The following is a 27,381-nucleotide window of genomic DNA, read 5'->3' on the forward strand; positions in this document are numbered from 1 at the left end:
TCATTACGCTTTTTTAATTTGTATTCTTTTTAAAAATAATTTAACGTATTTTTTTATTTTTCTGATCTTTGTATATCTTTCCCCATGATAGTCATCGCGATTGGGCGAGTGGCGTCGAATCACGGCGCAAATCCATTAGGAAATTTCAGTGAGCGTTCCGCATCGTAATGACGGTGAAGCATTCCACGTTGTAATGACGGTGAAGCATTCCACGTTGTAACAACGGTGAAGTGTTCCGCGTTGTAACAATGGTGAAGCGTTCTGCGTTGTAACAATGGTGAAGCGTTCCACGTTGTAACAATGATGAAGCATTCCACGTTGTAAAAATGGTGAAGCATTCCACGTTGTAACAATGGTGAAGCGTTCCGCGTTGTAACAATGGTGAAGCATTCCACGTTGTAACAATGGTGAAGCATTCCACGTTGTAACAATGGTGAAGCATTCCACGTTGTAACAATGGTGAAGCATTCCACGTTGTAACAATGGTGAAGCATTCCACGTTGTAACAATGGTGAAGCATTCCACGTTGTAACAATGGTGAAGCGTTCCATGTTGTAACAATGATGAAGCATTCCACGTTGTAACAATGGTGAAGCGTTCCACGTTGTAACAATGGTGAAGCATTCCACGTTGTAACAATGGTGAAGCGTTCCATGTTGTAACAATGATGAAGCATTCCACGTTGTAACAATGGTGAAGCGTTCCACGTTGTAACAATGGTGAAGCGTTCCACGTTGTAACAATGGTGAAGCGTTCCACGTTGTAACAATGGTGAAGCGTTCCACGTTGTAACAATGGTGAAGCGTTCCACGTTGTAACAATGGTGAAGCGTTCCACGTTGTAACAATGGTGAAGCGTTCCACGTTGTAACAATGGTGAAGCGTTCCACGTTGTAACAATGATGAAGCATTCCACGTTGTAACAATGGTGAAGCGTTCCACGTTGTAACAATGGTGAAGCGTTCCACGTTGTAACAATGGTGAAGCGTTCCGCGTTGTAACAATGGTGAAGCGGTCCGCGTTGTAACAATGGTGAAGCGTTCCGCGTTGTAACAATGGTGAAGCGTTCCGCGTTGTAACAATGGTGAAGCGTTCCGCGTTGTAACAATGGTGAAGCGTTCTGCATTGTAACAATGGTGAAGCATTCCACGTTGTACCAATGGTGAAGCGTTCTGCGTTGGAACAATGGTGAAGCGTTCCGCGTTGTAACAATGGTGAAGCGTTCCACGTTGTAACAATGGTGAAGCGTTCCACGTTGTAACAACCGTGAAGTGTTCCACGTTGTAACAATGGTGAAGCGTTCCACTTTGTAACAATGGTGAAGCATTCCACGTTGTAACAATGGTGAAGCGTTCCGCGTTGTAACAATGGTGAAGCGTTCCGCGTTGTAACAATGGTGAAGCATTCCACATTGTAACAATGGTGAAGCATTCCACGTTGTAACAATGGTGAAGCGTTCCACGTTGTAACAATGATGAAGCATTCCACGTTGTAACAATGGTGAAGCGTTCCACATTGTAACAATGGTGAAGCGTTCCACGTTGTAACAATGGTGAAGCGTTCCGCGTTGTAACAATGGTGAAGCGTTCCACGTTGTAACAACGGTGAAGCATTCCACGTTGTAACAATGGTGAAGCATTCCGCGTTGTAACAATGGTGAAGCGGTCCGCGTTGTAACAATGGTGAAGCGTTCCGCGTTGTAACAATGGTGAAGCGTTCCGCGTTGTAACAATGGTGAAGCGTTCCGCGTTGTAACAATGGTGAAGCGTTCTGCATTGTAACAATGGTGAAGCATTCCACGTTGTACCAATGGTGAAGCGTTCTGCGTTGGAACAATGGTGAAGCGTTCCACGTTGTAACAATGGTGAAGCGTTCCACGTTGTAACAATGGTGAAGCGTTCCACGTTGTAACAATGATGAAGCATTCCACGTTGTAACAATGGTGAAGCGTTCCACGTTGTAACAATGGTGAAGCGTTCCACGTTGTAACAATGGTGAAGCGTTCCGCGTTGTAACAATGGTGAAGCGTTCCACGTTGTAACAACGGTGAAGCATTCCACGTTGTAACAATGGTGAAGCATTCCGCGTTGTAACAATGGTGAAGCGGTCCGCGTTGTAACAATGGTGAAGCGTTCCGCGTTGTAACAATGGTGAAGCGTTCCGCGTTGTAACAATGGTGAAGCGTTCTGCATTGTAACAATGGTGAAGCATTCCACGTTGTACCAATGGTGAAGCGTTCTGCGTTGGAACAATGGTGAAGCGTTCCGCGTTGTAACAATGGTGAAGCGTTCCACGTTGTAACAATGGTGAAGCGTTCCACGTTGTAACAACCGTGAAGTGTTCCGCGTTGTAACAATGGTGAAGCGTTCCACTTTGTAACAATGGTGAAGCATTCCACGTTGTAACAATGGTGAAGCGTTCCGCGTTGTAACAATGGTGAAGCGTTCCGCGTTGTAACAATGGTGAAGCATTCCACATTGTAACAATGGTGAAGCATTCCACGTTGTAACAATGGTGAAGCATTCCACGTTGTAACAATGGTGAAGCGTTCCACGTTGTAACAATGGTGAAGCATTCCACGTTGTAACAATGGTGAAGCATTCCACGTTGTAACAATGGTGAAGCATTCCACGTTGTAACAATGGTGAAGCATTCCACGTTGTAACAATGGTGAAGCGTTCCACGTTGTAACAATGGTGAAGCGTTCCACGTTGTAACAATGGTGAAGCATTCCACGTTGTAACAATGGTGAAGCGTTCCACGTTGTAACAATGGTGAAGCGTTCCACGTTGTAACAATGGTGAAGCATTCCACGTTGTAACAACGATGAAGCGTTCCGCGTTGTAACGATGGTGAATCATTCTGCATTATAACAACGTTGGGCATTCCGTGTTATAACAACGGCGAGTGTTCCACATTATAACAATTATTGGTCAACCCGTGCCCCTTATAAATCTCAACGTTCATCCTACAAAGTCCCATCATTACAAGGGAGAAACAGAAACAAGTAGACACAAATTCTTTTGCCCGTATTGAAACGGCAAAAATGCCGTATGGACCTGAAAACTCAATTTCCCTCGTACAAGAATACGGGGTAAGACCGTATGGGTTTAGACGGATATATTGCGATGCCACCGTTAACCAGGGGACTGCTCTCTTTCGCTTCTGCACGTACATATATTGATAGATTCCAAATGCGCTCTGCAATTGTGCCCACCCCACCACCCGTTCCCAACCATTGCATTGAATTTCGTCGCGCGTGCATGCTTGCAGAACGTAGCCTCTTTGTTTCACTCGTGCTTGTCTAAAAGCCTACCCCACCTACTCCCCCCCCCGTGCGTTTGCCGCGGCTACCACCGAATTTCCTTCTACCCGAGTGTAACGCCGCCACCACCGCCACTGCCTCCGCTGCCTCCCCCTCCGCTTCCCCCTCTGCCTTGTATCGTCGCAGGAATGGAATATCGTCATTACGGAACAGCAGACACCAACCGGCGCCCTTTAAACCCAGGTGAGACCTCCACAGCCTTGCCACAAGGCACAAAGACAAAGAATACCCCCCCCCTTCCCCCCGGAGTAGCCTTAACGGGACCGTTGGGGCAAGCGGTGTTCGTCGCGAGTGGCAGCACCTACGAAGGCTGGCGCTGTGGCACGCGAGGGGGTTGGTGGGTGGCTGGCAACGCGCCCGCCCGGCCTCCTTTGTCTCCGCCAGCTGCGATATTTACTACACATCACACTGGGTACTGACTTGAGGCTGAGTCGACCTAGAGGGGAGACCTAGGACCGGTTCCGATGATCGTCGGCGGTGTTGGCCGCGAGCGGGAATTGAGCTCGGGTCGCCGGGGTCGTAGCGCAGCGCTAACAGCGACGCAGCCTGCCAAACGCACGCGCACGCACAACACACGGCGCACGAATGTAAGCAAGCAAATTTAATGAAAGGCGAAAGGAAGGGGAGAACAAAAGACGTCAATTCTCGAGCGCGCCGCACAATCCGCTGCAAGAGCGGTGGCTGCTGTACGGGGCAGAGATCGGCTGCAACCAGAGGTCGCAAACGGGTTTTGATTCCTTACCCGTACCCGTACCCGGCCGCACCAGGGTCGCAAATGGGTACCCGTACCCGGCCGGGTACGGGTAGCCGTTCCCTACCCATACCCTGTACCCTACCCGAAATGAGTGACAAACGGCTACTCACCAGTGACTCACGGCCTACCCGTACCCGTACCCGGCCGCACCAGGGTCGCAAACGGCTACCCGTACCCGGCCGGGTACGGGTAGCCGGGTATCGGGTAGGGTACGGGTATCGGGTACCCGGTTGCGACCTCTGGCTGCGACCGCGCTGGCAGCGTGGAGACGCAGCGATCGGCAAAGGCTGCATCTGTTTTGCCCGACGGATTCTGCCTTCGAGCTTTTTGGCATTGCGACGCTCGATTGCGTTCCAAGAATTAAAATAATGAACGCAACAAGCTCAGACATCGCCAAAGTGCGAGCCCTCCCCCGGTTCTACGCGGAGCGCGGATTTCGTCTCCGGGTCCTCCGGTTTTTCCCCTCCACGTTCAGAATCGACGTCTCTGCGCGTATCAGCGCATTTGGCTGCTGCTGCTGCAAATGTCCACGTGACGATGGTAATGATGATATCGGCCATTTTGTTAAAGCTGTCATGACGTGTGGCCCGGTCACTTCTGAAAAAGAGCTATGTAGCTCAGTGGGTCTTACCTGGTAAAAACAAATAGAGTTTATTAGTCTCGGTGGGTGGGTGAGAGACTATGTGAGTGAGTGCTTGGGTGTTGTGAGTGAGTGGGTGCGGGAGTGGATGGGTGATTGGGTGAGTGAGTGGAAGGGTGAGTTAGAGGTTAGTAAGTGATTGGGTGTTGTGAGTGAGTGGGTGAGTGAGTGGATGGGTGAGTGAGTGAGTGAGTGCGAGTGAGTGGGTGAGAGAGTGAATGAATGGTTGGGTGATTGGGTGAGTGAGTGAGTTGATGGGTGTGCGGTTGAGAGAATGGGTGAGTGGATGACTGAGTGAGAGTGAGTGTTGGTCATGATCTTCCTTACGCTGATTCCCAAGTAGTTCAGAGGTGAGGTGCTCACGAATGGCACTTGCTCCTCCGATGGTGTATTAAGGGCTCCGCAAGAGAGTGTGGAGTAGTGATCTTTGTCTTTTTTCACAGCCCTGTGTTCGCCACTCAGTTCGAGATTCACGTGAAGCAGCTGAGCCAAGATTCCAACTACTTATACTCCTTGGAATTCGAGGTGGGTAGTTCGTTACGCGAGCAGAGGAACCGCAGATACGGCCGTACACATTGTGTTCAGCCGCCACACTGCAGGTCACAACAACACACACACTCACCCGCTCGGCCGCTCACCACACTGCAGGTCACAACAACACACACTCACCCGCTCAGCCACTCACCACACTGCAGGTCACAACAACACACACACTCACCCGCTCAGCCACTCACCACACTGCAGGACACAGCAACACACACACTCACCCGCTCAGCCACTCACCAAACTGCAGGTCACAACAACTCACTCACCCGCTCAGCCACTCACCACACTGCAGGTCACAACAAGACACACACTCACCCGCTCAGCCACTCACCACACTGCAGGTCACAGCAACACACACACTCAGCCACTCACCACACTGCAGGTCACAACAACATACACACTCACCCGCTCAGCCACTCACCACACTGCAGGTCACAACAACATACACACTCACCCGCTCAGCCACTCACCACACTGCAGGTCACAACAACACACACACTCAACCACTTAGCCACTCACCACACTGCAGGTCACAACAACACACACACTCACCCGTTCAGCCACTCACCACACTGCAGGTCACAACAACACACACACTCACCCGCTCAGCCACTCACCACACTGCAGGTCACAACAACACACACACTCACCCGCTCAGCCAGTCACCAAACTGCAGGTCACAACAACACACACACTCAACCACTTAGCCACTCACCACACTGCAGGTCACAACAAGACACACACTCACCCGCTCAGCCACTCACCACACTGCAGGTCACAACAACACACACTCACCCACTCAGCCATTCACCATACTGCAGGTCACAACAACTCACCCGCTCAGCTACTCACCACACTGCAGGTCACAACAACACACACACTCACCCGCTCAGCCACTCACCACACTGCAGGTCACAACAACACACACACTCACCCGCTCAGCCACTCACCACACTGCAGGTCACAACAACACACACACTCACCCGCTCAGCCACTCACCACACTACAGGTCACAACAACTCACCCGCTCAGCCACTCACCACACTGCAGGTCACAACAACACTCACCCGCTCAGCCACTTACTCACCCGCTCAGCCACCCACCACACCGCAGGTCACAACAACACACTCAGCTACACACTCACTAACCCAGCCACTCTCAACACACCGCAGGTTACGACATTTGCGTCTCTCTGCTTCTTAGCTCCCGCCGCTCCGCTTTGGAATCCCCCTCCCATTGTCGCCGCTCTTCCCAAATCCTTTTGCTCACCCTTGCCCAAATGATGAAACGCATTTAAAGTTAGTAGTAGGTTTTTACCCTTTAAACTGGTACAAAAACTGACACCTTTATACAAGGCATCATGTTTGCAATAACCACAACACAAGCAGTCAAAATGCAAACAAAAAGAAACAACTCTGATAATGATAATACTCTGATATTGCGCTGTTTAGAGTTGTACGCCTTTTGGCGTCATCTGGCCCAACACCAATGGAGACTAGGCTCTAAGAAAAGCTGTCTCGGGTGTGGACCAATCAACTTCAAGGACAGTGCGTATCATTATCATTATCAGAGTTGTTTCTTTTTGTTTGCATTTTGACTGCTTGTGTTGTGGTTATTGTAAACATGATGCCTTGTATAAAGGTGTCAGTTTTTATAACAGTTGAAAGGGTAAAAACTTACTACAATATTTTGCCACTGGTAAAGGAGGTCTCATAGTGTAAAAGCATTTAAAGTTGTTCATCGACCACGACTTGGCGCATTGGTGGAGTGCACGCAGCAGCAGCGGCATCGCCCCCTGGGACTGCAAACGCTTGGCAGGAGCCTCCTAAAAATAGTCTCGAGACTCCGACGAGGCTCTCCTGGCTTCATGAAAGAGCAGAATAAGGGGCGCCGCGGTGGCTAGGAGATGTTAACTACCTCGCCTGGTATGCGGGAGGTTGGGGGTTCGATCCCGACCCTGACGCCTGCTGCTGTATATTTGGAGTTTGCGTCTCTCATCATCATCATGGTGGCTAGGAGATGTTAAATACCTCGCCTGGTATGCGGGAGGTGGGGGTTCGATCCCGACCCTGACGCCTGCTGCTGTATATTTGGTGTTTGTGTCTCTCTCTCATCATCATCACTGTGGCTCGGAGATGTTAAATACCTCGCCTGGTATGCAGGAGATCGTGGATTTGATCTTGACCTTGACGCCTGCTCCTGTACATTTGGAGTTTGCATCTCTCTCTCTCTCTCTCTCATCATCATCACGGTGGCTCGGAGATGTTAAATACCTCGCCTGGTATGCGGGAGGTTGGGGGTTCGATCTCGACCCTGACGCCTGCTGCTGTATAGTCTGTCGCCGGGTAAAGGAAGGTGTGGAGCGCCACTACTTAACACGCTGCCGCCGTGACCCTCAGCGGGACAAGCGGACTGAGAAATGAATGAACGAATGAACGAGTGAACGATAACAAAAGCACAATGCACGTCTCCCACAGCACCTGAAGGAGAAGGGAAAAAATCAGTCGAAGGACATGGCCCGATTGCCGCAGAACACTCCCAAGAACCGCTACGCCAACATCTTGCCGTGTGAGTCTTCCTTGCGCACTCCACGTCCGCTCACCGCGTCGCCATCGCGCGGCTCTCGAACGCTCTTGGCATCCGATTAGGCCTCGGCAAGGTAAGGTAAATTACCCTTTTTACCGGGTAAAAGGGTAAAGGTAAAGGGTAAAGGTGTCGACATGCCAAGGGGTAAGGCCTACGTCCTACGATGGGAAGCCACTGGTGAGCTATTTACGGCGCACTTTGGAATCATCGTCCAGGGTTGACAAGCTCATTCTCGTTGCGACTGCTTCTTGTGCGTGTTAGTTTGGTTGGCTACGTACGGTGCGAAAGAACAGTTTTAAATCGAGATGATTTAAAGGTGCATAGCTCCCAGCGGCTTCTTAATATCGGAAGGACGAGGCTCACAGAGTTCCAGAGGCTCATATAGAACCATAGAGACCCACGGAAACCCACAGAGACTAATAGAGACACCTTAGTCATTTGTATCTATGTATGTTAAACATCCCTCCCTCCCCTCCCTCCCCTCCCCCAGACGATCACAACCTCGTTCCACTCAACAAGAGTGGGGGGTCCAACTACATCAACGCAAGCTTCATCTCCGTGAGTCAGCAGTCTGACCGGTGTCCACTCGACCCCTACCGGGTTGAGGAGGCTACAAACTTCACTGGAATGCGATGGAAATGGATTCATCATCATCATCATCAATCATCATCATCAGCGGCAGTGCTCTCTTATTAGTGTAGGGCGCCATAGACTCATACAAAGACCCAACAGACCTACACGGAGACCTACAGGCTGCTGGTACTGGTGATGCTGGTATTGGTGGTTATGAGGTTATGGCGCTGTAATGATGCTCCTGCAGTTCTTCCTGAAGTGACACTGATGGTTTGATGATGATGGTGGTGACGATGATGATAACGTCGATGGTGATGAGGATGATAGGATGTTGATCATGTTATTTTTCTGCCTCTTAAAGACATTTGTCATTGATGATGATGATGATGGTCAATGACAATAGTGATGACAATAACAATAGTGATGGCAACAATACTCGTGACAATGATGACGACGATGGCCATGATGACGATGACAATGACAGTACTGATGATGACTATGATGATGACGATGACCATGATGATGATGACCATGATGACAATGACTATAACCATGACAATGACCATAACCATGATGACGATGACCATGATGATGATTATGATCATGATGATGATGACCATGATGACAATGACTATAACCATGACGATGACCATAACCATGATGACGATGACCATGATGATGATTATGACCATGATGATGACAATGATGATGACAGCACTGATGATGACGATGACCATGATGACGATGATCATCCTCTGCTCAGGGCTACAGCCGCACGCGCGAGTACATCGCCACGCAGGGCCCCAAAGAGGACACGGTGGCCGACCTCTGGCAAATGGTGTGGGAGCAGAACGTGTACACCATCGTCATGCTCACCGGCGTCATGGAAGGAGGACGGGTGAGAGAGCGAGCGAGAGAGAGTGAGAGAGAGAGCGTGCAAGAAAGAGAGAGAGAGAGTGCGAGAGAGATCAACAGAGAGAGAGTGAGAGAGAGAGAGTAAGCAAGATAGAGAGAGTGAGCAAGTGAGCAAGAGAGCACGATAGAGAGAGTGAGCACGAGAGCGTGAGAGAGAGTGAGAGAGAGCGAGAGAGTGTGAGAGAGAGTGAGCGAGAGAGTGAGCGAGAGGTGGGGGTTTACATAAAGCAAAGTAAAAAAATTAATTACGAAATGATGAACGAAGCAAAGTGCCGACTACACCGAGCATATTCTTGTTTCCACTGATCGTAAAAGAAAAGAAAAGAGAGAGAGCGAGAGAGAGAGTAAGCAAGAGAGAGACAGCGAACAAGAGAGAGAGAGTGAGCAAAATAGAGAGTGTGAGAGAGCGAGAGAGACCTTTTGACTTTCTAAATCACCTTGATTGCCAAAGCACTGGAGCCAATTACGATACAAAGTCACATCGACCACACCGTCATGTCGCAAAACCACGACCCGCCCGAAACACAATCGGCGCGTCGTCGCCGCCACACTCGTTAGAACGCAAAACGCAGAACGCCATCCGCACGGGTGTAGAGGTCTTGACCGGCCCCCCCTCACCCCCCCCCGCACCGCCGCCGTTTGAAAAACCACGGGCGCGCGTCGCCCGCAATTAGAGCCGCGCGCTTTGAGCGCGTCCCCCGAACATTGTCGCCGCACAGCAGCCGTCGGTGTCGCCCTGCAGCTGAGAAGAGGCTGCTCGATGATGCCGCAGGGGGGGGGAGGGGGGTGGGGGGCGACTGCTGCTGTTTGCGAGCACCTGTTTAGGCTCGTCTGGGCGGGGTCAGAGGTCACAGGTGAACGGACCGCCAACAGCCGAGAATCTCAGGGTTTCAGGGAGCTCGTGATCAATGAAGGGTTTCTCGCGTGTGGTGAGCCAGAGTCTCAGCCGTGTCACCAGTGACTCGCGCGGAGAGATGTAGGCTCACAGACCTGCACAGAGACTCATAGACATGCGTAGTGACCCACAGACTTCGATAGGGCCCCATAGACATACGGAGAGACCCATAGACCTACATAGACTGATTGGTGATTAAATTGGTTTCTCATGCGTAGTGTGTTGAGGGTCTCAGCCTGGTCACCAGTGACTCACATGGAGACCCATAGACTCACATGGAGGCCAATAGACTCACACAGAGATCCATAGACTCACACGGAGATTCGTAGACTCACATGGAGATCCATAGACTCACATGGAGATCCATAGACTCACACGGAGATCAATAGACTCACACGGAGACCCATAGACTCACACGGAGACCCGTAGACTCACAGGGAGACCCGTAGACTCACACAGCGACCCCTAGACTCACACAGAGACCCGTAGACTCACAGGGAGACCCGTAGACTCACACAGGGATCCCTAGACTCACACAGAGACCCGTAGACTCACACACAGACCTGTAGACTCACACGGAGACCCACAGCCTCACGCGGAGACCCATGGACTCACACGGATACCCACAGACTCACACGGAGACCCATAGACACACAAAGACCCGTAGACTCACACAGAGACCCACAGACTCACGCGGAGACCCACAGACTCACACGGAGACCCATAGATACACAGAGACCCACAGCCTCACGCGGAAACCCATAGACTCACAAAGTCACCATTGACGCCAAAATACAACTGTGACCGTGACGTTAAATTATCTTTGCTCCGCCCATCTCTCTCCCCCCCCTGCCTACCCCCAACCCCCACATTCCACACGGCAGGAGAAATGCGCCAAGTACTGGCAGGACGACATGGAGCCCCATTTCCAGGGTGACCTGGTGCTGCGGAAGGTGTCCGAGACCGTTCTGGACGACTGGACAATACGCAACCTCCAGATCTACTCGGTGCGCGGTGCAATCGCACACGCAGTCAGCGACACGCGCACACACACACACACACCGGGGTACACACGCGACTGGGGTACACACATACTCTTTGGTTCTTTCGGGTAAAGTCACGTAGGTAGAAAAATAATAGATTACGACGTTTCGATAGCAACACAAGCAATCGTCATCAGGTGGGACAAGCACAGCAAGGAAAAACTGCAAGGAAAAACTGTTGCGGTTGTCCCACCTGATGACAATTGCTTGCGTTGCGATTGAAACGACGTGACTTTACCGAAAGAACCAAAAAGTATAGATTCCTGCAGTCACGAAAGCTTCAAATCAAGATTGGGGTACACACGTACACAAAGACAAAGATCCCCAATGTAGCCTTAACAGACTGTTGGGGGTAAGTGCTGGTAGCGAGCACCTATGGAGGCCAGAATGGCACACGAGGGGGTGGGTTGCCAGCACCACGCCCGGCCGCCTTTGTCTCCCTAGTAGCGACTTTTTTACGCACTGCACCAGGTATTCATTTGAGGCTGAGTCGACCTCGGGGGGAGGCCCCAGGAACGGTTCAGATAATCGTCACTGATGTTGGCCGTGAGCAGGAATCGAACCCGGGTCGCCAGGTTAGTAGCGCAGCATAGCGCGAACCGCTGCACCACTGCTGCACCACCGCTCCCCACACGCACGCACTGGGGTACACACACCCATAATTCATACGTATGCACGCTCAACTTCGTTTGCATCGCACGTAGCCACCCGCGCTAATCGGAGGCAGTGGTCCCAGTCGCGTCGCGCGCGAGAGACCTAACGCCCCGGCCGTGGCCCAGAGGTCGCAAACGGGTTTTGATTCCTTACCCGTACCCGGCCGCACCAGGGTCGCAAACGGGTACCCGTACCCGGCTGTACCCGTACCCTACCCGTACCCGACCGGGTACGGGTAGGGTACGGGTATCGGGTACCCGATTGCAACCTCTGGGATGAAGCCATGTTGCAGGCGCGGGTGGGTTGATTCTAGGAACTTGAATCGTGAGAAGAGACAAGACGTTGGGAAATGAGTGACAAACAGTTACTCACCAAGTGACTCACGGCCTACCCGTACCCGGCCGCACCAGGGTCGCAAACGGGTACCCGTACCCGGCCGGGTACGGGTAGCCGGGTATCGGGTAGGGTACGGGTATCGGGTACCCGGTTGCGACCTCTGCCGTGACCTGTTGCGCGACCGCGCCCGCTCCCTTTCCCCGCCGCGCAGAAAGACGCGGAGACGATGGAGGAGGTGCGCGACATCCGGCAGTTCCACTTCACGGCGTGGCGCGACCACGGCGTGCCCCGCGAACCGCAATCCGTGCTCAAGTTCCTGGAGGTCGTGCGCTCGCACGCCAACAAGTCGCCCCAGAACAGCCTCACGCTCGTGCACTGCAGGTAACGTCGCGAGCGGTCACGGCTGTGGTGGCGGTAGTGGCACGGTCGCAGGGTTCCGGTGGTGGCAGCGGTGGCAGCGGTGGCAACGTTGGCATGGTCGCAGGGTGGTGGTGGTGGCAGCGTTGGCACGGTGACACGGTGGCAGCAGTGGCACAGTTGCTTGTCACAAACAGCTCTCTTTGCCCACTACAGTAATTGTATTTCTTACTGTGGTTGTCCCACCTGATGACGGAAGCTTGTGCTACTTCCGAAACGTCGTGATTTAATTTAGTTATTTCTATTTTTTCTTTTTTTTTCTTTTTTCACCTACGTGACTTTACCGAAAGAGCCAAAGAGTACAGAACCATGTTTTTTGTTTGCATGTTCACCACAAGTACATGTGGTTAATGCATAAATGATTCCTCGCAACATTTTTCTGTTTGCTGTTTAAACATCTTAACACAACTCCTGTTTTATTATGGTCGGAAATGGTAAGAGCTACTCTCATATTTTGATACTGGCAAGAAAGGTACCATATTACAACAGCACTTGCCCCCAACATTCCTGCAAAGTCTTCTTGGTTCTTTCGGTAAAGTCACGTAGAAGGGAAATAATAAAATAATAAAAATCAAACAATAAAATAATTCTCACGACGTTTCCGTCACAACGCAAGCAGCCGTCCTCAGGTGAAGAACAGGTCTGTTGGAAAGACAGCGTCTGAATGAAACACCACCAGGCTTGGCAGCGTATATTTAAGCTGGGTTGGAGGGGGAAGAGCGCCTTGACAAAGGAATTTGCATATCAAGAGGAATTTAGCATCTTTATTATTTTATTATTTCCCTTCTACGTGACTTTACCGAAAGAACCAAGAAGATGAATCTCTGCAGTCACGAAAGCTTTAAATCGAAATTCCTGCGAAGCCTATACGGGGAATCTTTGTCTGTGTGTGCGTGTCCGCGCGCAGTGCCGGCGTGGGTCGCACGGGGACGCTGATTGGGCTGGACGTGGCGCTGCAGCAGGTGCAGAAGGAGGACAAGGTGGATGTGTTCCACATCACGGCGCGCATGCGCGAGCAGCGCATGCTGATGGTGCAAACGGAGGTGGGAGCCAGCACGCACGCGCGCACGCACAAAGGGGCCGTCCATAAATTACGTCACGCACCTGGGGGGGGGGGGGGGGGGGTCAGACATTTGTGACGATGTGTGACGAGGAGGAGGGGGGGGGGTTTGAGAAATGTGATGTCACGTAAAAATGCGCAACTTTACATAAATATAGACAACACGTTCTACTTAATTGAATATACTTTTTTTTAATAACAATGACAATAGTTTAAAGCGATTTGAAGCAAGCAGAGCTTTGTGACGTCATATTTGAGGGGGGGGGTCTGACTTTTTGTGACGCCGCGTGACGAGGGGGGGGTCAAAAACAGTAAAAAAATCGCATGACGTCATTTATGGACGGCCCCAAACGCACGATGACGATGACACCAACAGCTGTTTCGCCATGAAGTGGCGTTGACATCACCGCAGCGCTTGTGCCAGGCGAGGTGCACTTTTTGCGGCCGGTCACATTTACAATCTGAGTACAACATTTTGCAGTCCGTGGCTTTGCTCTCGAACACACCGCTGGGTGCTGTACTAGTGTAATGGCCTCTATACTACACTATACACTACACTACTATACACTACACTACTATACACTACACTATACACTACACTATACACTACACTATACGCTACTATACACTACACTATACACTATACACTACACTATACACTACACTATACGCTACTATACACTACACTATACACTACACTATACACTACACTATACACTACTATACACTACACTATACACTACACTATACACTACACTATACACTACTATACACTACACTATACACTACACTATACACTACACTATTCACTACACTATACACTACTATACACTACACTATACACTACATTATACACTACTATACACTACACTACACACTACACTATACACTACACTATACACTACACTATACGCTACTATACACTACACTATACACTACACTATACACTACACTATACGCTACTATACACTACACTATACACTACACTATACACTACTATACACTACACTATACACTACACTATACACTACACTATACACTACACTATACACTACTATACACTACACTACACACTACACTATACACTACTATACACTACACTATACACTACACTATACACTACTATACACTACACTACACACTACACTATACGCTACTATACACTACACTATACACTACACTATACGCTACTATACACTACACTATACACTACACTATACACTACACTATACACTACTATACACTACACTATACACTACACTATACACTACACTATACACTACTATACACTACACTATACACTACACTATACACTACACTATACACTACACTATACACTACACTACACTATACACTACTATACACTACACTACACACTACACTACACTATACACTACTATACACTACACTATACACTACTATACACTACACTACACACTACACTATACACTACACTATACACTACACTATACCCTAGTGCTGTACTAGTAACGAATTGGCTACGCTGTGTTTACGTGACAACCCTTTCTAATTGGCTGTGTCGGGTGGTGGCGGGTTTAACGACACATTTATACATTTACGCGAACTAACCCCAACAAAAACCTGCATTACGGATGATATTGGTCGCCAAAGCCTACGCGTGAAACTAAAATTAATATTACGAATACATTTTAGGAATTATTTACTAAATGAACAAAAATCTTCTCGGTTCTTTCGGTAAAGTCACGTAGAAGGGAAATAATAAAATAATAAAAATAAAACATAATAAAATAATGCTCACGACGTTTCGGCCACAATGCAACGCAAGCAGCCGTCCTCAGGTGAAGAACAGGTCTGTCGGAAAGACAGCGTCGTTATTATGTTTTATATTTATTATTTTATTTCTCTTCTACGTGACTTTACCGAAAGAACCAAGAAGATGAATCCCTGCAGTCACGAATGCTTTAAATCGAAAAATGAACAAAAAGTTTAGTAAGCGGAAGCGTTTGAATAGGTTTTTATGGCGTTAAAAAAATAAATTTCACGGGCTCGAGAGAGATCCCTGATATCTTATTTGGCGTTCCATAGCCTGGGTGGGCTACACGGGAAAAATCTCGGTCACCCATAGACCGAAAAACCTCGACCTGGAAATGCGGAGAAGATCTGCATCATGCCCAGGTCTTTAGGACCTTCAGGGGACATATGGGTGCAGCATGCAAATGGCGTCGGCTGGGGCGAGATGATTCAGCATGCAAATGGCGTCGGCTGGGGCGAGATGATTCACTGCTTTGTAAGTTAAAAAGAGGATTTGAAACTGTATTCTATGTTAACCTAAAGCCAGTGCAGGGAGGCAAATTGATGAGCACCTCCTTAGCCGCGCCAGGGAGTAAAGACGTTGCAATAGCTCCGTGCAAGAGAAAGTGATGGCATCGGCTCGCGTGCAGGGGCGGGGAGAGGCGGTGGTGACCGCGATGGGGGGAAGGAGGCCTTCACCCGGCAAGCGGATTGACAGCGGCTGACGACAGCCGACTTAATTTTATTTGGCGAATAGATTTTATATATTTTTTACACGCGACTGTCATGCGGTTAAGAGCGGCGGATGTACGCAAAGGGAAATAAAAATATTCTTGGAGTCTTTCGGTAAAGTCATGTAGATAGAAAAAAATAATAAAAATATCACGACGTTTCGATCGCAACGCAAGGTAGCACAGCTCTCCGATCTTACATTTACATGCAAATTTCTTCACTAGCCCCGCCCACTTCGCTTCTGACCCTTGGGCTACACCCAGCTGTTGTTATAAAGTTGGTTGGGGGGGGGGGATGTGTGACGTCAGCAGGCACATGCGGGTTACATCACAGATGTGACGTCACCGTTCACTTGCCGTGCAATACATTATATCCATTATTGCGCCCCCCCCCCTCCAAAAAATAAAAAATAAACGTACATGTTTATACTTTTTGCATTGTGTACAGTCTGGAAACTACCCACATGCCAAATTTCAAGTTTGTAGCATGTTGGGAAGTATGCTAAACATTTCAAACAGACACGCATATTCACAAATTTCCCTTTTATATATGTAGATACATTAAAGCCAGAACCCTGATGTCACGCTAACTCTGTAACGCTACCGTTAATAATCATGATTGGGCGACGTCACTCAACATGGACATCTCCCCACCCCCCCACATTAATAATCACGAGTGGAACATTATTTTCCCCTATGGGCCAAACGTTAACCTGAAAAACCGTTGACTCGAAGTCACCATTAACCGAGGGACAAATGTCGCATGCAACTAAAACAACGTCCGCGCAGCTGACCGGAGCCTCTCTCTCCGTCTGCGTGTGCACGATCCCCACAGGAGCAGTACATCTTCCTCCACCAGTGCATCAAAGAGAAGTTGAAGACCAAGGACCTGGAAGGCTACACCAACGACGTTTACCAAAACCTATAGGCGGGCATGCGGGCATTGGCGGAGCCGTCGATCGATCTCGCGATCGCTTCGCTTCGTTTTTGCCGTGCGTGTGTGTTGACGTGGCAGTGTGAGTGTGTTCCGAGCGTGCGCGCGTGTGTCTGTGCGTTATTTAGTTAGGGTGGAGCAGTAGTGTAGCGGTTAGCGCGCGGCACTACGACCCCGTCGACCTGAGTTCGATTGATTCCCGCTCTCGGCCAACACCAGTGACGATTACTTTGAACCGGTCCTGGGCCTCCCCTAGGTCGACTCAGCCTCAAATTAGTACCTGGTACGGTGTGTGTAAAAACATCGCCACTGGGGAGACAAAGGCGGTCGGGCGTGGTGCTGGCCACCCACCCCCTCGCGTGCCTAGCCGGCCTTCATAGGTGCTCGCTAACAGCACTTGCCCCAACATTCTGTTAAGGCTACACGGGGGATTTTTGTCTTTATCTGTGCGTAGAGTGGCGGTTGGTCAATAGGAAATTACTGTGCGCGTGTGTGTGTATATATATTACTAAGTGTACAGATGGAGGAGTATCCTGCCGTCTTAATTACACGTGGTGAACAAGCTGGCAAAGTATTTTATGGGGCGGCTAGCCTGTCGTTACGGTGTCCCCAGCGGTCGCGATGTCGAGAAAGTAACAAAAATACGACCATGCCAACTAAACTACACCTCCGCGTTCCGTAGTTTGTAAACGGCATGTTTTGTTTGAACGTTTTTATGCCAGGTGCTGAAGGGTACTTATTCCGCTCACTGGTGGAGCCAGTGGGGGGGGGGGGGGTACGTGCCCTCCCCCCCAAGAATGAGGGATTTCGATCGAATCATTGGGGTTTATTAGTAATAAATTGGCATTTTGCGACCCCCACTGCCACTGTGTAGCATATTATTACGTGCCAGGGACTCTGTGAGATGGTAGGACAATAGTCGTGAGTCCATAATTGGCAATAAGTAACGGCAAAGCGGTTATAAGTAACTCACAGAATTGTGCGCAGTTGCGTATAGAGTCCACGACTTCCCTGAAAGCAAACACCTTCAGCGAGCGCGATGCCGATCACACAACGCGGTTCGAATTCGACCCTCGATATTCGATGGCTGTGCCATCGGCGCACACCCATCGAATAAAAAGCAAGGGACTAGTCCTTACTTACGAACAACTCCTCTATCATTTTTAATTGCTGGAGTGGTTTCCCCCCACCCCCTGGCTCCGCCATTTTTTCCGTTCATTCCTCTGAGTAAGCGGCAGCGGATTTTTTGTGCCGAGCCGTCGAACAAAAGACGGTGGTCACATTTTTAATTTAAAGCTTTCGTGACTGCAGGAATTCATCTTCTTGGTTTTTTCGGTAAAGTCGCGTAGAAGGGAAATAATAAAATAATAAAAATTAAACATAATAAAATAATTTTCACGACGCTTCGGCTACAACGCAAGCAGCCGTCCTCAGGTGAAGAACAGGTCTGTCGGGAAGACAGCCGTCTTCCCGACAGACCTGTTATTCAGACAACGTCTTCCCGACAGACCTGTTCTTCAGACAACGTCTTCCCGACAGACCTGTTCTTCAGACAACGTCTTCCCGACCGACCTGTTCTTCAGACAACGTCTTCCCGACAGACCTGTTCTTCAGACAACGTCTTCCCGACAGACCTGTTCTTCAGACAACATCTTCCCGACCGACCTGTTCTTCACCTGAGGACGGCTGCTTGCGTTGTGAGAATTATTTAATGTTTTATTTGTATTATTTTATTATTTCCCTTCTACGTGACTTTACCAAAAAAAACCAAGAAGACGGTGGTCACCGCATCGCGCGTGATTCAGATGCGCTTCTTGCAGCCGTTTAAAAACGCCATTCCTTCGGAAACGCGGAGGCCCACTGGGAGCCGTGCAACTTTTAAATCGTTAAAGTCACGTAGGAAAGCTTTCCCACCTGATGACGGACGCTTGCGTTTCGCCCGAAACGTGGTGATTTATTTTATTTTATACCTACGTGACTTTACCGAAAGAACCAAAGAGCATGGATTCCTGCAGTCACGAAAGCCTCAAATCAAGATTTAACTTTTAAATCGACTAGATTGACGAACTAATTTATTTCGGACTCCTTGTTGTTTTCCGAATAGCATGGTTGGCTACGTACGGTGCAAAAGAAGTCCACCGTGCATGCATACGATGGTGACTGCTTGTGAACTGGAAGTGGACACGCGCGCGAGCAGTGCTGATGCCACGGCACCAGGATGTGAAAGGCAGGCGTGCCTTATAAGTGCAAACTATTACTAAGATTTTTTTTTTATTTAACCAGCAGCCGCCACTGCACCCCGCGTGTGTATTTGTGCAATAGAGGACGCCCACGGGTGCCATTGACGCATCCCATAACTGTGTTTTTCCGTGCAAGTGCGGCGTATACGTGAATGTAGATGTACACACGCGAGTGCTTGCATGTGCATGTGTGTGTGTGTGCATGTGTGTGCATGTGTATGTGTTTGTGTGTGTATGTGTGTGTGTGTGCATGTGTGTGCGTGGGGAGCGGTCGTGTAGCGGTGAGCGCTTTACGCCGTGCTACGGACTCAGCGACCCGAGTTCGATTCCCGCTCACGGCCACCAACACCACCACCCAGTGACGATTATCTGAATCGGTCCTGGGACCTCCCCTAGGTCGACTCGGCCTCAAAAAAGTAGCTGGTGTAGCGGTGTGTAGTAAATATCGCCACTGGGAGAGTCAAAGGCGGCTGGGCATGGTGCTGGCCGACCACCCTTTCGTGTTCCGTGCCGGCCTTCGTAGGTGTTCGCTAACAGCACTTGCCCCTACAGTCTGTTACAGGCTATACCAGGGATCTTTGTGTGTGTGTGTGTGTGCTCACGTGCCTACATGAATACGCAGATGTTAGAATGGATATAATTTATGAATGTGTTCTTCTTATTTCTCTTCTTAATCATTGGTTTGCTTCTTTGCACAAGGCTGGTTGGGTGGGGCACTTGAGTGCTCAGAAATCTGGAGGAGCTTGCCCATGCTACGCTTTCTCCAAACACTGAGCCGAATGGGAAGGTGATTCACTCAGGAATATTGATATTCTTGGTTCTTTCGGTAGTGTCACGAAAATAGAAAAAAAGAAAAAAAAAAGAAAATTTATAAATTTTATTTTATTATTTTTAATTAGAATTTTATTTTTGTATTTTTATTTACATTTTTTGTTTTCTCTTTACGTGACTTTACCGAAAGAACCAAGAATATGAATTCCTAGATTCAAAGCTTTCGTGACTGCAGGAATTACTCTTTGGTTCTTTCGGTAAAGTCTCTTAGAAAGAAATTAAATAATAATAGAATACGACGTTTCGATTGCAACACAAGCAACCATCATCAGGTACAACATTAATGAGAAAACAAACATGGTAAACTGGAAATACGGTGCAATATATTGTCTCCGTGTCTATGTTTTGTCTCTCTCTCAAATTTAGCAATCTTTGGAAGAACGTAATCAACCAGGTAGGGTGTTGACTGCTTTGTTGGCCGGCTCTCTCTGTGTTGTATTGCATTACATTTCCAAGTTTACTAGGTTTGTTTTCTCATTCATTTGTACCTGATGATGGTTGCTTGTGTTGCAATCGAAACGTCGTATGCTATTATTGAATTTAAAATTTCTTTCGACGTGACTTTACCGAAAGAACCAAAGAGTAATATGAATTCCTGCAGTCGCGAAAGTTTTATGCCAAAATTTACTCAGGAATAACTATCTCCAGAATGTTTATTTTTTCTCTCACAGATGCCCAGTATGGGCTCAAAACCAACAAAACAACGCGAAAACACGATAGGAATGAAAAGTATTGGCGAGCAGGGCGAACGAAAGAGCTTTCCTGGCTCAACGGCTTCCTGCAGGACTAAATAAAAGACGTCCCCGAGTCTGCGAGAGGAAACATCTTGCCTGGACGGACGCTTTCTCCCACCGCGGTCGTTTAATCCCCGAAAAGTTTTTTGACAGTCCAGATACCGTCCAATTCCGAACTGCAGTCATGTTTTCATCTACCTTTTTAAGTTGCTGGATACTCGGTTAGCACATATTCAGGCCCTGGTGGGAATCACACCTCTCGTCTCTTCCGTCAGCAGGTTTATAGGTTGAGTCATCATCTCGAGGAGATAGATCAGGCTCAGGATATTCACCAGGGCGCCACGGTGGCTAGGAGATGTTACCTACCTCGCCTGGTGTGCAGGAGGTCGTGGGTTCGATCCAGACCCTGACGCCTGCTGCTGTATATTTGGAGTTTGCCTGTCTCTCTCATCATCATCATCATCACGGTGGACTAGGAGATGTTAACTACCTCGCCTAGTATGCAGGATGTCGTGGGTTCAATCCCGACCCTGACGCCTGCTGCTGTACATATTTGGAGTTTGCGTATCTCATCATCATCACGGTGGCTAGGGGATGTGAACTACCTCGCCTGGTATGCAGGATGTCGTAGGTTCGATCCAGACCCTGACGCCTGCTGCTGTATATTTGGAGTTTGCGTGTCTCTCTCACCGTGGTCGTGTGGATTTTTTCCGGGTCCTCTCCGTTTTTCCCCTCCACATTTAGAAGCAACATAACGCATTTAGAGTATTTGGCTGCATTATATTTCCACGTGATTAGCTACTAATTTGAGCTATCATTGTGGCCAGTTCGCTTCTAAAAAAAGAGCTATATAGCTCAGTGGGCATTATCCGGTAAATAAAACTCGTTTAGTTGATTAGTTTAGATTATTTGGTTGCTACTATAAATTGCCACGTGCGATGATGATGATGATATCCACTATTGATGAACTATCATAACACGTGGCCAGGTCGCTACTCAAAAAAGAGCAATGTAGCTCAGTTGTGGGCATTACCTGGTCAAAGAAAAATAGCCAATCGTAAGTCAGGGTTTCCGTCTCTCGGAGGTCTAGATGCCCGTTACTATCCCATCTCTAGGAGGTCTTGAGACATAAGGCTATGATGCAATGCCTGGATAATGGTGTTGGTAATGACCATTGTAGCATTTGAGTGGAGTGTTTTAAATTTAAGCAGAGATCACATTGTGCCTGCTCGTGTCATCTGGTGGAATGCATTGCACTGCAATGGTGTATGTATGTATATGTGTGTCTACGTATATAGGCGGTCCCCGCTTTTACGAAGTTACAACGCTGTTCCTGGAAACCCTGTCGTAATTTAATCCCATAAGTTGAAGAGTTCCCCTGCCCCCTCAAATCACCCCGCCCCCCCAACCCCCCCCTGCCCCCCCCTCATATGAGTCGGGTTTCCAGAATGCTTCGTTGGAAATTGTGAACAATTGCAAGATGCAAAGCACCTCCGATGACCGAGGTTTAGGCTACGTACGGTGCGAAAGAAGTTCCAACATCCAGGGACTCCTCTACTTACGAGCATTCGACTCACGAACTTTCAGAGATACGAACCTTTCCTTATGTCCGGTTGCCCGTTCGGACCAAGAGTTGTAAGTTCAACCGCCTCGCAATGGATGGCGGTGGTGGCATCTTCATCGGCAGACCGTGAATAACCAGCGGCATCTACGTCTACAGGAGACTATACAATTTTAAAGCCATTCCCCGTGTTTAGTGCACGTGCCGTACACGTTCACAATCGACGGGGAGCACAGTTGGACTTACGAACAAATCGACTTACAAGCATACGTTTCGGAGGCAACACAAGTCTCCGTCATCAGGTGGGACCGTCACAGCCAGATTTGCTGTATCAAGTGAGGCAGGGATTCCAAGATGCAAGTTCTTAAATACAAGTTAAGGGGGATTTTTATTATTATTATTTTTTTTTATTATAAATTTTAATTTCATTTTTTACCTACGTGACTTTACCGAAAAAACTAAGAGTATGAATCCTTCCAGTCTCGAAAGCTTCAAATCTAGAATTACGAGCAGACATCTGGAACCTAGCTCGTAAGTAGAGGAGTCCCAGTACAAACAGCACACACGTCATCACCAACGCAAGGCAAACACACAGCCACCGTGCAGCGCAGCGACCACTTCAGGAAAATATTGAATCGTGTATCTTTTTTTGTGATTGACAGCGAGATGGGTTTCAATGGTGAATACCGGCGGGTGTCCCCCCCCCCCCGCTCCCACGATTTTTACGGCGTTACGACACGCTCCTTGGAAGCTCCGTCGTTTAATCGGGAACTTATTTTCCCGTCGACTGTGGAAATGTAACTCACCCAAGGTCTTATTTTTAAAACTCCCCCCCGCCCTTCCTTTGATCGACGTGTATTCAACGGCGTATAATCGATGCCGACATCATCCACACACACAAACACGCCTGTCACATCCGCCCCCCTCCCCCCAGCTCCGATTAGCGACGGTTTTCGTCTACGCGTGACGCAAAATAAATTCAACGTACGTCGTTTGAAAACAAACGGGGACCCCCCCTCCCCGCTCCATTCAAATGCGTTTGGAGTCGTGTCGGAAGGTGCGTCGTAAACCAAAAAATAATCGATCCACGGTGGCCTCGTGAGAACGTCGCAAATAGCGGGGGCTCGTCGTAAATCGTTCCGTCGTTATTGCCGGCCTATTGATGCCTTGTTGACGGTGGCTCGATTGTGACGCCATCAAGTCCGTGGGCACAAGTCGAATCGATCGATGTTTTGGGCCTCCCCCCACCCCCCGTCTGTCGACTCAGGCCCACCAACCAAGACAATTGTATTTTATTTAAAGCAAGTGTGCTTTATAAAGCGGTTATGGTATATGGCATACTACAGGATTTGTATTACCTGCGTATTACCTGCATATTTAAAAGAAAGAAATATACTTTGCATACGTTATCTATAATTGTACCAAAGCTGATTGACTCACCGGTGTATATTATCTGGTGAGGCTTGCAATTATGAATGGCTCATGATTCTCGTTTGCGTCATTGTGTTTTTTTTATCCTTTCCAACATCTGAGATTGCAAATGTTGATACGTCAGTGTCCATCTTTCAGTCTCGTCGGGCCTGTAGGGGGGGGGGGGTGCCGTCCATTCATTTCTCAATCCACGCGTCTTGGTGAGGGTCACGGCGGCAGCGTGTTCAGTAGTGGCGGTCCAGATCTCCCTTTCCCTGGCGACAGACTCCAGCACCACATTTACTATACGCTACTACACTACACAGTACACACTACTATACACATAATCTAGTTCTTCCTAGGGAATTCCCAGGGGTTCCCAGGCCAGTGGAGCAACATAGTCCCACCAGCGTGTCCTTGACTGTCCCTGGGGTCTTCGCCCAGTTGGACTTGCCCGGTAAAGTCAGTCATTGACCTTAGGCCCAAGGTGATCTGGTATCATGTACGCTTATAAGCATCCTTGTGTTCGAACATGGTGTTTGTTCTTGACATTCCATGACGAGTGCTGAATTACAATAACATCTTACCGTTTGGGTTCAGATTAGGGGGGGGGGCATTCCTCCCAATCACACCTCTCCGGGTATTTCCATCGTGTCCCACATGAGCATTGAAGTCACCCAGTAAGAATGGAAACAAAAACATCCTCTGATAATATATGCATTGTCCTTGAAACTCATTGGTCCACACCAGAGACAGCCTTCTTTTGAGCCTCGTCTCAGCTGTCTCTGCTGTGGACCAATCAGTTTCAAGGACAATGCATATATTATCAGAGGATGTTTTGTTTGCATTCTGACCACAGGCATTGTGGTTAATGTAGACATGATTACTTGTGAAAGGTTTCAGTTTGGTGTTTAAACATCTTAACACCTGTTTTGTTGCCAGATAACAGGGGAAAACCCTATTATCAATAAAAAATATCACGACGTTTAGATCGTTTTCATCGCAACACAAGCAATCGTCTTCTCACCTGAAGACGATTGCTTGTGTTGCAATTGAAATGTCGTGATATTTTTTATTATTTTTCTATCTACGTGGCTGTACCGAAAGACCCATAGAACTATGGAGTCGGTAGGCGGCACTGTCGAGCTCTGCACCCACCGTCTCCAAGAAGGCTGAATATTATTAACTGCTGTTTGGTGCATAAGCCAGAGGTCGCAAACGGATTTTGATTCCTTACCCGTACCCGGCCGCACCAGGGTCGCAAACGGGTACCCGTACTCGGCTGGGTACGGGTAGCCGGGTATCGGGTAGGGTACGGGTATCGGGTACCCGATTGCGACCTCTGGGATGAAGCCACGTTGCAGGCGCGGGTGGGTTGATTCTAGGAACTTGAATTGTGAGAAGAAACAAGACGTTGGGAAATGAGTGACAAACGGTTACTCACCAGTGACTCACGGCCTTCTCACTCAGTGGTTGGGGTGAGTCACGTGCGGCTATCCGTACCCGTACCCGGCCGCACCAGGGTCGGGTATCGGGTAGGGTACGGGTATCGGGTACCCGGTTGCGACCTCTGGCATAAGCACAGACAACAGTCAGTGTTCCTCTCTGAGATGGAAGTCTCATTGAGGCGACCCTCTCCTCCACTGGGACAAACTCCAACTGAACAGCACCCAGCCGGGGGCTTGTGAGTATCACCACACCTGCCCAGCAGAGGTCGCAAACGGGTTTTGATTCCTTACCCGTACCCGGCCGCACCAGGGTCGCAAATTGGTACCCGTACCCGGCCGAGTACGGGTACCCGTTCCCTACCCGTACACTACCCGAAATGAGTGACAAACGGTGACTCACCAGTGACTCACGGCCTACCCGTACCCGTACCCGTACTCGGCCGCACCAGGGTCGCAAACGGCTACCCGTACCCAGCCGGGTACGGGTAGCCGGGTATTGGGTAGGGTACGGGTATCGGGTACCCGGTTGCGACCTCTGCTGCCCGGGGCCTCCCACCAGGGGTTACTCCGGAATAGTAGAAAAACCACCTCCGATCGAGACGATTGGTTACAGTGCCAATGCTGCGTGTGGAAGTGAGGCCGGCTATGTCGAGTTGATACTTTTCCATCTCCTCCACCAGCTCCGGCTTCTTCCCCCCCCAGTGAGGTGACATTCCGCGTCACAATAGTCCATCGTCAAGGTTCAGTCCATCAGAGACCATCCTTTCTCCCTGCCATACTGGCATCGCACCCGCCCCTCATCCTTCGTCCTGCGGATGGTGGGCCCACAGGAGGGTGCCACGTAACCATTTCTGGCTGGGCCCGACCGGGTTACGTGGGTCACCCGGCCACCAGGCGCTTGCCGGTGAACACCACCCCCAGGTGTGATCCGATACGGATGGAACCGTAGATTATCGGCTGCTGTTGCTGTTCAGGACTGAGAAAAAGAAACTGGCAAAATTTGTTTCAAATATTACGACTATATTTGTTTTATTTTACCAAGTAAGGCCGACTGAGCTATGAAGCTCTTTTTCACAGATGTCCAGTAGGGGCACGGGGTCAGAAAGTTACAACAAATAATAAAAAAAAGTGTAGGAAAGGCGAGCAAAGCACTAAGACGAATTAACTAAAAAAGTAAAAAAAAAATATTTTTTTTATTTTACGAGGTAAGGCCCACTGAGCTATTAGTTATATTTTGAAAATCGACCTGGTTTATCGTCATCGTGTGGAAATTTATAGCAGCCAAATACTTTAAATACGTAGTGATGCTGATTGTAAATGTGAAGAGAAAAACCGGAGAACCCAGAGAAAAATCCAAGCGACCGCGGAGAGAACATGCAAACTCGAAATATACAACAGGCATAGTCAGGGTCGGGATCGAACCCACGAACTTCTGCATAACAGGCGAGGTAGTTAACATCTCCTAGCCACCGTGGCGCCCACTGAGCTATATAGCTCTTTTTCAGAAGCAATCTGGCCACAAATGATAGTTCAACGAAGTGGTTTTTCCTCATCGTGTGGATATGTATAGCAGCCATACACTCTAAACGCGTGATATCGATTCTAAATATAGAGGGAAAACCCGGAAGACTCGGAGAAAAAGTTCACGCGACCACGGACAGAACATGCAAACTCAAAATATACAGCAGGCTTTGTCAGGGTCAGGATCGAACCCATGACATTCTGCATACCAGGCGAGGTAGTTAACATCTCCTAGCCACTGTGGCGCCCACTAAGCTATGTAGCTCTTTTTCAGAAGCGACCTGGCCACAAATGATAGTTCAACAAAGTGGCTTATCATCATCACGTGGTCATATATATCAGCCAAATACTTTAAACGCGCGATGTCGATTCTAAATGCGGAGGCAAGACCAGGAGAAAATTCCACGCTACCACAGGCAGAGAGACACGCAAACTCCCAAGCATACAACAGACGT

The 27,381-nt window shown here is 48.9% G+C and overlaps 1 protein-coding gene across 1 annotated transcript; it reads left to right on the plus strand.

Moving 5' to 3' along the window:
- The first annotated feature begins 167 nt into the window (after positions 1-167).
- LOC144733744 (receptor-type tyrosine-protein phosphatase H-like) lies at positions 168-24,038 on the plus strand. The gene is made up of 10 exons (XM_078615765.1): positions 168-173; positions 3,311-3,507; positions 5,162-5,243; positions 7,742-7,832; positions 8,341-8,408; positions 9,187-9,321; positions 11,118-11,240; positions 12,478-12,647; positions 13,591-13,726; positions 17,083-24,038. The coding sequence occupies exons 1-10, from the start codon at positions 168-170 to the stop codon at positions 17,173-17,175; spliced, it is 1,101 nt and encodes a 366-aa protein (XP_078471891.1). The 3' UTR covers positions 17,176-24,038.
- The last annotated feature ends 3,343 nt before the right edge of the window (positions 24,039-27,381 follow it).

The sequence above is a fragment of the Lampetra planeri genome, chromosome 48 (assembly GCF_965212315.1).
Source record: "Lampetra planeri chromosome 48, kcLamPlan1.2.h2, whole genome shotgun sequence".
NCBI classification, from domain to species: Eukaryota; Metazoa; Chordata; class Hyperoartia; order Petromyzontiformes; family Petromyzontidae; genus Lampetra; species Lampetra planeri.